This window comes from Pygoscelis adeliae, unplaced genomic scaffold (assembly GCF_000699105.1).
Source record: "Pygoscelis adeliae isolate BGI_AS28 unplaced genomic scaffold, ASM69910v1 Scaffold58, whole genome shotgun sequence".
Taxonomy (NCBI): domain Eukaryota; kingdom Metazoa; phylum Chordata; class Aves; order Sphenisciformes; family Spheniscidae; genus Pygoscelis; species Pygoscelis adeliae.
The window spans coordinates 427,394-440,040 of NW_008825564.1; the positions used below are offsets into that span (position 1 = coordinate 427,394).

Here is a 12,647-nt window from a genome sequence, read left to right on the forward strand (position 1 = left end):
GGAACAGAAAAGAAACAAACAAAAAACCCCACACCAAAGCCCCCTATTTTAGTCTAGTTGCTCTTCAAACTGTTCTACTAACTTTTTAAAATGTTGGGTCCTGTGTCACTTTGCAGTATATCCTTTTCTTTAAGCTACAGGTCTGTCTCAACCAAAATACTGTAATTTGATACAACACAAATGAATATAGATAATTCTTAAGAACTTCAACTTTACGTAGTAGGAACTTCTTGCTACTTTGGAGGAAGATGGGAAAAACAATGGAAGGGAAAATCACTTTAAGTAGGCTCAGTAACAAATATGCTTTTGTGCATCTGTGGGAGAGTCTGAAAAGGTTGTAAGTTGAAAAGGGTCAGTACATACGAGAAGCTACCTAAAAGATCAGAGTCCCTTCTGGAAAAGAACAATCTGGCATGGTAAAGCTAACTCGAATATTCAGTCAGTTAGTTAAAGACCGTCTCTTTCTCATATATTAAACAGAGGATTACAATTCCATGTATTTGCAAGGCTGGAAACAGAAACTTAGACTGAAGCATCTTATTTGTCAAAATTGGCATCAGCCCTGGAGTCAGATTATTTAAACATCAGTGTTAAACCTTTAATTGCTGCTCCTTTTTAGTAAAAGCATCCAGGAAACTTGCATAATCCCAAAATACTACTTGCATTTGTCGCAGAAATAGCTGGGTGTTTCTTGGATGCACTCAACAATGTAGTTACAAAAGCACACTGAAAATATGCTATGAGTTTGATATGGAACTCTTATCTATCTGTTATGCTGGGATATTCTGCAGTCCAACACCATTCCTGCAGGATTTACCCTTGCTGGGAAGTTGAGTCCATAGTTCTAATATCAACCATCAGTGTTCTCTCCTGCAATAGGAAAAGGCAATCACTGATGTCTGGTCTGTCTTTAGAAGCAAATTGACATATATTATTTGAAGGGAGAATGCATACCTTAATCTCTTTTCTTTTTTTCTTTCTTTAGGGCGTGGAACAAGAAAGTCCCTCTATAAAAGAAGATAACTGCAAATATTGGGGCAGGAGCTGGGGGGGGGACACGTATCAGAGGTTTGCATAAATCCAAAACTCAGTTATTATTCTCTTGTATATTTTCGAAGTTGCTGTGCACTCTTAGAGGGTAAGAAGTAGCACTGTAAAGACTGAGGACACTATTAAAATGGGATTAAGTATTTAACACTGAAGTCACCTTTTTACAACTAGCACATCCATTATTTAAATAATAAATTTAATAGAATTGCACTTTGAGACTTCTTGTACTCCATCTATACATGGAAGCAAAAAAGTGATAGGGATGTATGTGCATGAATGCCATTGTAGCATACTACTTACTGCTGCCCTGTTCTTAAGATCTGCAGGATTGTGAAGCCTGTCAGTGTCTTCTCGCCTCATAGTCAGTTTGTCTATGTGATGTGGACATAGCTACAAGATTCTCTTCCATCAGCTGGATTTTGGGCTGGATTTGTTTTTGACAAAGTGTCAAGGAATATTGTTAAAGCTGTAGCAAGTCAAGTACTGACTTGAAATTTCAAGGCAGTTCCTCAGATCTTACTCTCTTTAAATACATGATTGAGGACTAAAACTAAAGCATTGCATTGATGTGATGCTTCCCCCTCCTCCCCTTCTTTTTCTGTGGAGGCTTTTGAATCCTCTATGGAGACCCTGAGCTGGAGAGATGGACTTTGAAGGTGAAACAGAAATTTTTACAACAGTGGTGTGCCCTGTTCCCTCATTTCTTACTGATGACTTCTATTACAGTTGATACTGTCCTTGGCAACTTACTACAGAAAAGTCTCCTTATAGAATTAAGTTCAGCAGAAACCTAGTTTTATCATCTATCATCTCATGAATAATGGTAATAGACTGATCTAGATGAGGTGGATGGCTCAAAAATGTGTGATTTTTTTTTTCCATGTCTGTGAAAGCTAGTATCACCATCTGAGAAGAATAAACATGATACTGCCATTCTTGGATGATTCCCAAATAAAGTGATAGTGTGAGTGAAAAAGGTGGGGGAAACTGTGTCAAAAAAACACCCAACCCCCACCCCCCCCCCAAAAAAAAAAAACCCCCCCCCCAGTTTTTTTTTAATAAAGGGGGGGGGGAATGCAATGGACAGACAGGACTTGTCTTCTGCCTCCTCTCCCAATGTTTTTATTCTGTCTGTGCCCTAGAGTGACCTACACAGATAAAAGTGGCGTTTCCTGTGACTGCATTCAAGTTTTGTGCCTACCCATTACTAGTTTGACCTGTAACTGAGGTTATGCTGTTTTCCCCTCAGTAAGGAGTATTGAGGTTTCCCTACCCAATTGATCCTTGATTTTTTTCCTATTATTTTTAATAGCACTTGCTTACTTGTTAAAGAGCTACTGTAATTATAGCCTTTACCCCAAGCTGTTAGGGGAAAGGATCCTCTTTAACACTGCGATGCCAAGTTTTTATTTCCTCTCTACCCTATGCACTGCAAGAAAATAAGGAATACAAATTCTTATTTGGCTCTTGTGCTGCACAAAATCTCTGTTGCATCGGAACCTCAAAGAATAAAACAAGGGAGGGAATTACTTCAACCATGGAGCTTTTTAATACTCTGGGAAAAATAGGACTGCTGCTCTCGAATATCTAATACAGGAATATGCTGCTTTTAGAGGGGGATAGACTTTATTCTGATGGGGAGAATGAGTGGTAGAATCTCTTCAACTTGAAGACTGTAAGCGATGACCTAAGAGGTCTCAGTTGCAGCTGAGGATTACTCTTAGGTAAGGACTGACTACTTTTTCCCTGAACTTGAGTGTAGCTTTGGGATTGAATACTAAGCCAATTCTGCTGACAGGCTTAACTGTGTCTTTTGCTGCTTGTCTGATAAAGGAATATTCATGACCTCACAGTTAGATGGCACTCTTTTTTACGAGATTTTTGGGAATGGCTAATGTTTCACAGGTATTCCCGAGATCATGCTAGTAATCCTTTCACAGGTCTTGCACTAGTCAGTGTGCTTTCTACCCAGACGTAAGAAGCAACTTAGGGCCTGGTGATGCTAGCTCCCAGGAATATGTGAGGGAGTAGCAGTAGGAGTGTTTAGACAGCTCTTTGTCTGAAAAGAAATGCTATTTTAAACTAATTGCTTAAAATCTTGTAGTGTGCCCATGCTATGGATCCATACCAATGCTTACAGTAGTATTCATGAATGTTCCAGTGCTCCAGAAATACTTATTGGATAATGTTACATGTGGTGTACTCTACTCTGACAATACTAGTCCTGTGACCTTAAAACTAAATCTTCTACTTGGCTTTTTCCTTACTCAGCAGCGTGGATGGTTTGCGGACTGCATCTTAAGTCAACTGGCTTACAACTGTATTTAACGTTCAGAAAGGTTGTGAAGTACAAAATGCATTTTAAAAGGGTGTGAATTAAAGTCCAGGCTCTCTTTATTCAGCCAGGTAACCAGCTGCAGTGATATTTGAGATTTAATTTGTTACAGATGCACATACGTGTCAGCTGTTGTTAGCGCTGAAGCTAGATTGCCCAGTGATGAGTAACTGCGGTGCTGGCAGCATTATGAGCTTGTAACTGTAGCAGTACTGCAGTGCCTTTGAAGTTTTCTCATGCTTCCTGCAGCGTGTACCGAAAGGCAGCTGAAGAATCTATTTGCTGCTTGGCACGCCAGTAACAAACCATAGAGGCCTCTGAGACTGCCATACTAGGAACTTTGCTTGGACAGACTTACTGCTGTGACTCAGAATTTCTAAATCGTTATTTGTAGCTAGCTAAAACCTCTGTTGCAAAGTGGGTGTGGTGTAATCGCTGAAGTGGAGCCAGTGGGTTATGTTGGCTTGCCAGGTTTTAATTCTATATTTTAACTTTCACTTTGGTTGCATCTGCATGACATAAAGCTTTCCTTTTTACAATGCCCTGTTTTCTGCCTAATGTTGGAAAAGATTAATTACAGATCTTTCTATTAAAATAAAACAATGGAAGACAGGAGCCAATGGCAAAACCCACTCATTGCATGCTAACTGTAGGCATACCAAGGAAAAACAATTGCACTCTTTAAAGAGTCGTCCTCAGATTCCCCTGACACACTGCCACCAGCTATCTCGGTCAACAAGACTATAAAGCTCAAGTAATTTCATGGCCAAAGAAATAAAACAGATGTTCGTATTTTTGCTGAAGTAATCTTTCTGAGAAGAATGGTTTGGAGTGTTAAGATAAACAGAGCTGGGAGCTGAAGACCTGTTAAGCTGTATTGCCTATGAGGTACGTTGTAGCTGCATTTCACACTTATTTAGATTCATGGGACTGTACAATTATGCTATTACTACCACTCAGGCTTCAACAGAACTTTCAAATGGAAATATAGGTGTCTACAAAGAAGGCAAGGGAAAAAAAAATTGGTTCTTTGAACAAAAACATACATAGTTCAATGGTTAAGATTTACAAAATAAGGCTCATCAGTCTCTCATCAGTCTTTCAAGATTATTGCTTTCTACCCTGCTTTCTGGATTTACTTCTACATAGAATCATTTTCCGTAATATAAATGCGTGTTGGTATTTATCTTTAGTCTATGCATTTCTAAAAGACCTAGAGTCTCTTAAATGCCAGCTTTGGCACTGCTTAAAATGCTAAATGATGAAATGAATCATGCTTCTCGGCACTCCAGCGCTGGCTGCTAGTCAGCACTACTCAGAACCTCACTCTGTTGAAACTGTTAGCTTTTATTTTGAAATTGGCTCTACTTTTATGAGTTTCAGTAGAGAACTACTAAAATCTTTATGTATGGGATATGATAGAGATCTAGAAAACTGGTAATGATATGGGGAAAACGAATAGGAATCAGTTGTTCACATGCCTTCCATTATAAGAACTAGGGTGCATGAAACGAAACCAGTAGGGAGCAGTTTGAAAGCAAATGATGTTTCTTCACTAATTATTAATTAATCTCCAGAGCTCCTTGCTGAAGGAAACTGCAAAGTTTACAAGAAGTGACTGGATGTAAAAGAAAAAATACATCCGTGGCTACTAAATACTAAAATATAACCTATGATTCAAAGTACCTGCACTACAAGCTGTAGAGGCTGAGACAGCATTTTGGTGAAGTAACAGAAATAACGCCACTTGAGTTTGCGCTGCTCTGTTGTGTAGGCATCCACTAACCACGAGTAGAAAAAGATACTGGGTTAAACAGACCTTTAGTCTGGTACGGAGAGTGATTTGGTATCTCAAAACAAACTTTTAAATTGCATTTGATGTAAGTTAGAGAATGGTCTTTTACAGTATTTTTCTTGATCGTTCAAATAGTAAACCCTGGTAGGTAAAATGGGAAGGACCCATTAACAAGGAATGGGATGACAGACTGAGGGAAAACCCAGTTTGTTTTTATTGAACTAAACTTCAGAAGAATCGTAAATGACAAAAGCTACAGTAACTGAAAAGATCTTTAGGTTAGCTCTGCTCTAGACAAACTTGAGTGAGAATTCTCTTGGAATGCATCAGGTGAATAATAGCTGTGGCTTCCAGCATCTGTCCAACAATCACCAATGCTATAAACACAAGGATTTTCTCAGCACCAAATGTGGCAATACAGAGAACCAGGCCATTATAAATCTCCTCATGCCGTTTCAGCTGTTAAATCTTGTCCTGGTGAAAGAGCCAGGAGCTTTGAATTTGATGATGATGCTGACACAGGGAACTATCAGGAGTCACCAGTAAATCCCATCACAGGGAGATCTGCTAAATAATACTGGAGGATAAAACACAACTCCACGTTCAAGCTCTGGGAATAAGATAAAGAATCTTTTTGTAAGTAGGCCTTGACTACCTCGTTTTTCCCCAGAACATATTGTGAATGACTGGCAAGGAATGGGGATTTATTTTTACTAAATGACTCTTACACAGGTAGGAGGGAGAAAACACATTTTAATGTATACTTTCCCCTGTCCTCTTTTCCAAAGCTCTCAGGAGGAAAAAAAAAAAGTCTTAAATGCATTTTAGTCTATGGTTCCTTGATTTCACTGTTAATGCTCACTCCACTAATGTTAGAGCTTTATCATGCTTTTTTTCAATATAAGCACAGAGGCTAAGTTCTATATAAGTCCTTCCTAGTCCTTTCAAAACAAACCTGATTTTCTTTCTCCTTTTGCAGAGTACCAACATACATCATCTAGGTCCTCAAGTCACAGATTTGTACCTTGATGTTTCAAAAAGAGATGCTTACTCTGACGCAGTTTATAGCTATCTCAATCTTTCTAATCAAGTCTGCCTCGCGAGATTATTTAAAAGAAAAGTGTGGTCAGTCCACAAGGTCAATTAAGTACACAAAACTTTCACTTCTTCCTGCTTACAAGTTCTTTACTACTGTTCTGTGGCTTACATGCACATAGTTGAAAACCATTTTGAAAGCCTTACTCATTTATATTCTTGTGGGATGATTCATAAAATATTACTACATAAAATAATTCTACTGAACATAAGAAGTAAGTTGGAGTTTACTTCCCCAGGCCTTTTTAAAAGGAAAAAAAACCCTCAAATGTATCAAAACAACTGATACTGAAGTGTATGTAGAAATTAATCTTTTTCATTTCTAACATGAAACCCCCCTCTTTAAATAACTAAACCCACTACCTCTTTACAATGAAGTTGAACATCATTACACTCGGCTCCCACTCCCATGGTTTGGAGAACACTTTAAGTATTGCGCAATTGGACGTATTAATGGCGATGATGTTGAGATTTTGCTACACAAAAAAACCAAGTCTTGCTGACACTACTGTTTTGTCTTAAAGTAAATCCCCTTGATTAACTTTTTTCCCCCCCTTCAGCAGTGCTCTTTATTTCCCTAGCTGCCAGTACTAGCATAAGTACAATGAACTTCAGCACATAGGCAGTATGCAGAGAAAAAAAATACAGTACAACCTGCTTATTATAAGCACTACAAGTGAACTGTCAGTGCTCTGCATGGTGCAAACTGCAGTCCCATTACAATGAGGCATTGTGTATAATAAAATAACTTCATGGGGAAAAGACACTTCAATAGACTGCTGAATTCTGCAGGTTTGTTGGCGATACCCTGGTAGTCACTCCTTTCTGCTGATAGTCACATGCGGCAATGCAGAGGCCCAATTTGACCAAGACAGATGACCGTTAGCACAGGTTTTACAGCATAAAGACATGGTTGATTGAGCATCGCCTAATGCAGCGCTCTTCTTTCTGGCTGCAGCACTGTGGAGGGGCAGAAGAGGACAGCCAGTGTAGGATGCTGTATGTATCCATCTGTATGTTCCGAGTTTAATAAAGCCCTTTCAGGTGGTTTCTTCCTCATTCTTTGGATCTTTCCTTGCAGTTCACAAGTAGAGGTCAATAAGCATGCAGCAGGTGACTGCCGTCAGTCAGATTCCGACCTCTCATTAGATTTAGATGATTTACGCTTTCTCTTCTTCTTCTTCTTCTTTTCCTTTTTTTTCTTTTCCTTCTTTCTCTTTTTCTTCTTGTGTTTATCTCTACATTCTGAGGAAGTGGAGCTGCTGCCATCTTCATCATCCTCATCACTGTCATCACTGTTATCATCATCATCGTCTTCTGAGGTAGAGTCTTCCAGGAGCTGCTTCAGTTGCTGTATCCTGAGTTCAAAAAATGTGAATGAGAATCCTTTCTAGCTCTCCTCTGCCTGTAATAACTTATTCTAGTTTTCACCTGTTTGCTTCCTAGCTTGAGAAATGGAAGCTGCGTGCAAAGCACACGGGAACACTTCCTCTTCTGCCGAATTACACTCCCGTTACAGTTTTCACAGACTGATAAAAGCAACCTCTTTTGAGATGAGCAGACAGTCTGTTCTCAGGGACTTTCCATCCCACAGGATATCAAAGACAGACTAGCTTATTGGCCAATATTTATGTGTGCAAAATAATGGGGCAACAGCTACCACCAGACCACCATAAGTTCTATGCTTATCCATACACAGATGCATATTGGGTTATGCTTATTTTATTGTTGTCTTCAGTATCCTCTCCAAGGATTTGCTCTTTTTTTTAAAAAAAAGCAACACACCTGCAGCAGCAGTACTACTCTATGGGCTACCTATAGTTTGTTTAGTTATCTCATTGATGCAGTTCAAGTAAGAAAGCATTAAAGAACTCTGCTGCTTTATATATTGAATAATGACCTCACACGAGGAACAACTAGCTTTCTAAATCCATCCCTTCATGTCTACTGAGGGCACTCTGATGTACCAAATTTTAGAAAATATCTCAGTGAAGACAGTGAAAGAAAAAAAAAAAAATCAAACTGTTTTTGAGGCCTAAACCAAAAACTCAAGTACCTGAATATTATGGCATAAATGAGTATGACTCCTCTTTAAACTTTGTTTTGGGAAAAAATATAGAAGCTAATAGAATCAGAGAGGTAGGAAGTACTACTGAGTGATTACTGAGACAGTAGAAATGCATTAGTGTCCGCCAACATAAAGAAACTGCCATTAAAAAATGTTCTGAGTTGGTAAGGGTAGCTTGTATCAAAATTTCACCTATACATTAGTATCATCTTATCAAAATGAAAACCAAATTGAGAATGCACTTTACTACAGAAACACACTTACCTCATTTCTTTTTCATGACGTTTATTTTCCCTTATTATATCATACATTGGATCTTCATGTGCCTTTAAAGTGGAAAACAGAAAATCCAATGTTGGTGAAGAAAAGTATTTATCACTGACTGTTGTATTTCTTAAAAAAATAAACCAAAGCAACCCAATGCAAGAGGGTTTTATCAGAAGATGAAGTACATTTAGCGAGCTCTTAATTCACACTCTCAGACTTAACATCGTTAATCTGAACTGTTTTTTTTACTTTAGGAAAAGCTTATCTAGTTACATCACCAATGAAGGGGACTCTGCTTAGGTATACCACCTCTCTCTCTCCCTCCAATCACAGTTAACTAAGAGGACCCCATACATACACTATAGGAATAGCTAGACATAGAAGGAATGTTGAAGTTCAAAATAATGAGCTGTGCCCTTATAGCATATTTTAAAAACTTGGATACAAACACACAGGAATACAGGAGCAAGGAATAGAAGACAAACGGATAATGAAGTTGGAGTTGTCCTAACACACAACGCGCTACCTTTATTCGTTCTTAAATCAGTTATTTTTAAATTAAACAGGCATTGCAGCAAAAGATTGCTGTGAAGGAAGATAGCAAATAAACTTTGCAGATATTTAAGGTGAGTTCATGCCATGCGAGAATGCAGCAAAAAGATGGGGTGATCATTTCTGTTGGAAGATTCAGCAAACAAGTTCAACAGACAGGAGATATCAGATGCTGACCAGAGGTGGGAATTAAAATGTCAGCAGCAAATGAAAGATGTTGGGAATGCACCATGGAGGTCCTTGGACATACAGCAAGAGTTTGATGCAACAGAGAAGAAGCCTGAGGAAAAACGAAGAATAGAGGCAATTTGGTCATGGGAGCGGGCTAAAAATACTCTTTGCAGTAGCATTCTGATTGGACAGAATAAGTCCAGACTGCATTTTTCAAGGATAGAAATGAGGACATAAGACACAAAGTGATGAGAGCTTGAAATATAGTTTAACAATGCAGAGCAACAGGAAAAGTTAAAGAGGTCACGCAGAAAGAATCTGCGGAACTGAGATGTAGCCTCACGTAGCAAGAGATCAGACTTGTAGACAATGACTGGATTACAGACCTAGACAACAGGCTTCATGATGTGGTTGTTCACAGTGAGAGCGGAAGGCTTGAAGCAGCTGTAATGTGGGCAGCTCAAGCTTGACTAAACATTTTTTGTTACGTTGACATTTTAATCACAAAAACTGAATATAATGGTTGAAACAGGTTCTTGAAGATTTCCAATTTAAATGTAAAAACTACTAATTTTCCTCTCGAAGAGTAGATTTTCTGCAAAGTAGTCAAACATCCAACCACATCTGTAGCTTTTTCTTTATTAGGAGATTTTCGGCATCTATATTATACTAGAGACAGAGGAAAAGTCCTTAATAAAGCATCATCTAACAGGTTTCTCTTCACTTGCAAGATTATGCATCATCAATATTAAAAAATACAAGCAATAATACTACAGTATTTGTACTCACTACTCTAAATTGTTCCAATTTCTGATTGCCTTTAATAAAGAATGGGCACTCTTTATCTCCTGTTCTGTGTCCATAACGTTTACACCTCCAACCTTAAAAAAAAGAAGCAGCAGTGAATTGCACCTCTGAGCCAGATCAGAAGAAGGAAAAAAAACAAACAAAAAAAAAGCATATTTATGGAAAATATTTTCAATTCGTTTAAACAAATAAATAGATACAAGTATTACGTTGATAAATGTAACGTCCATAAAATGCATTTTATGCATTTTATTACAGCCTTCAAGATAACTTGTTGCTTTTATATCAATATGATGCCAATCTACCTGGACCTTGTCATCTGTCCACCAGACATTCTGCCCTCCCCCAGAGTAAACGGATGGCTACATGAAGGTCCAATGACATCTGGAATATTTTCAGCCTTACACTGCATGACCTTGACTTCTTTTCCCAAAGGCATCCAAAGCCCTTTTGTCGGGGCATGTGCCAGGAATTCTCGTGCACTTTCATTGCCTGGTACATCAGGTATGCAGTCTTCTGGTTTTGTTTCATTCTCCTATGGAAACAGATAAGGACAATAAAATCGTATTTTTTTTTTTTAACTTTGTAAAAATTAATACTCCAAGGCTTTCATTTAATATGGAACCTATTATCCCTGTAACATTTCTTTTTTCTTGTAACACATGAAGGATCCAAAATACCTAATCCTTTTAACAGCATTAAGTCATTTTCTTTTTCCCTCACCCTTGACTTTTCTACTCTGAACTTTATTGCCATATTAATTCCATTCCTTCCCGTTTATTTTAGTAACTTATTTAAATAAAGATTATAAATGAAAAATTAACAGACAAGCAGAGACGACTTTTTCCTCTGCCTGGTAACAAGACATAATAATTAAAAACAGCCCTTACAACACACAGCAGTACTTTTTAGGTTAAAAGCACTAGATTCTGTCTTAGGTATAGGAATTTGGCAAAAGCAATGATCATTATGAAAGGAAAGTATTTTTACACAAATATTTGAGCATAAGGAACAGAGAATAATCCTGAAAAGATGTCATTCAAACTGAAAATCTGCTTCACGATAAATGACTCCCCTCTATCCACACTAATAAACACTGCATTAAGTGTTAGAGGTGATGAAAGAACTGGTATCATCCTATCTGATTCTGGGCATTTCACTCTGGATTCACCAAGTCAAAGAGGCTGGCTTGTAACTGAGGAGCTCTGAGTTTTCCCCTGGAAGCACCTACTTCTCTCTGTAACTTACATAGGTAACGCAGACACTTAAGATAAACGGCTAAAAGACAGGTTGTGTGAAAATCCCTTGTAATGCTAAAAATTTATTGCAATATATTTACCAACCTTAATTAGCCCTGGGGGAGGTTTCTCATAGCTGAAAAGCAATAGAAATATTGTTACTCTGCAGCTTAGCACAGACAAATAAATTGAGAAAATACAGTACTTCAATGGTATAGAGTTAAAACCTTCACCTCACATTTTCCCTTAAATTTTACTCAATCACTAATCACTAAGAAGTATAGCAGAACACAGATACCTGGATGCAAGCAGACTGAGACACAGAGTTTGTCATATCACCACGTGTCTCTTGCAAACATCCTTCAGATTCATATTCTTGCGGGAAAACAACTACTTCCATCTCACTGCTTTACAGGGATGTGTGGTACCTCCAATCCAGCTTCAGTTACCATAAATGCACAATTCTCTCCTCTTTTTCTGTAGCATCCCTCCCCAAGATCTCACTGATCCAAATTTCTTCACTCCAGCACTGCTGAATCATAAGACATACTCAGCTGAAAATGTCGTCAGACTATTCCTTACATCTAGCTTTGCCAGCCAAACCTAGTATATAATAATAATTTAATCTTCTCTTTGTGTATTAAACCTAAAGACAGAACTTTACTGACCAAAGTACCATCTTTTCTGCAGCACTTCTCTGGAGTTAATAGTAGATATAAAATTTATTAAAATGCAAATAGCAAGCAGGTGCTACATAGAGCACAGCATCTGAGAGAGTGCACGTGCTTAGGAGTTAAATGCCAAGATGCTATGAAATGGCCTTTATAACAATAACTTTATGAGTGCTGTTTAGTGCATTTCATAACAAACAGATTTTGACTTTCACTCGGAAAAGAAAAAAATCATGTTCTTGTGAACGTGACCTTTTTATTCCGTTAAACCCCTTTCAATGAAACAGCATAAACCTCTTACAGCACCCTGGGCTACTGATGGAGTCATTAGGCAGATCTCAAACCTTTTTATTTTTTTTTTTTTTTTTTTTCCAATCCACTCTAGTGGAAACGGGCTGAACAACCTCTGCTTCTATGCTGCAACTCCCAGACTTCTAGGGACCTGGAAGAGACCCGTTCTTCCCCAACAAAAACCCTTTGAAGTCACCGAGCAGCCCCGAAGCCCCGCAGGGAGCACAGCGCTGCTCCGAGGGGCAGCGCGGCTCTCGGGTCGCCGGAGGCCCCGGCGCCGCCGGCCGGGACTGCTCCGAGCGAGACC

General features: G+C 38.5%; 2 protein-coding genes across 2 annotated transcripts in view; one reads left to right on the forward strand and one right to left on the reverse strand.

Moving 5' to 3' along the window:
• LOC103923978 overlaps window positions 1–1,023 on the forward strand; it is a 7,240-nt gene extending 6,217 nt beyond the window's left edge. Inside the window, exon 4 of the mRNA XM_009332414.1 lies at window positions 986–1,023. Coding sequence (XP_009330689.1) covers window positions 986–1,023 — 38 coding nt within the window. The remainder of the gene's footprint in view (window positions 1–985) is intronic.
• Window positions 1,024–5,915: 4,892 nt separating this feature from the next.
• The window catches only part of RP9 (retinitis pigmentosa 9 (autosomal dominant)), a 12,669-nt gene continuing 5,937 nt past the window's right edge, over window positions 5,916–12,647 (reverse strand). The window contains exons 3-7 of the mRNA XM_009332415.1: window positions 11,484–11,514; window positions 10,546–10,675; window positions 10,123–10,214; window positions 8,608–8,669; window positions 5,916–7,633 (exon numbers count right to left, since the gene is read on the reverse strand). Coding sequence (XP_009330690.1) covers window positions 7,399–7,633; window positions 8,608–8,669; window positions 10,123–10,214; window positions 10,546–10,675; window positions 11,484–11,514 — 550 coding nt within the window. The 3' untranslated portion in view covers window positions 5,916–7,398. The remainder of the gene's footprint in view (window positions 7,634–8,607; window positions 8,670–10,122; window positions 10,215–10,545; window positions 10,676–11,483; window positions 11,515–12,647) is intronic.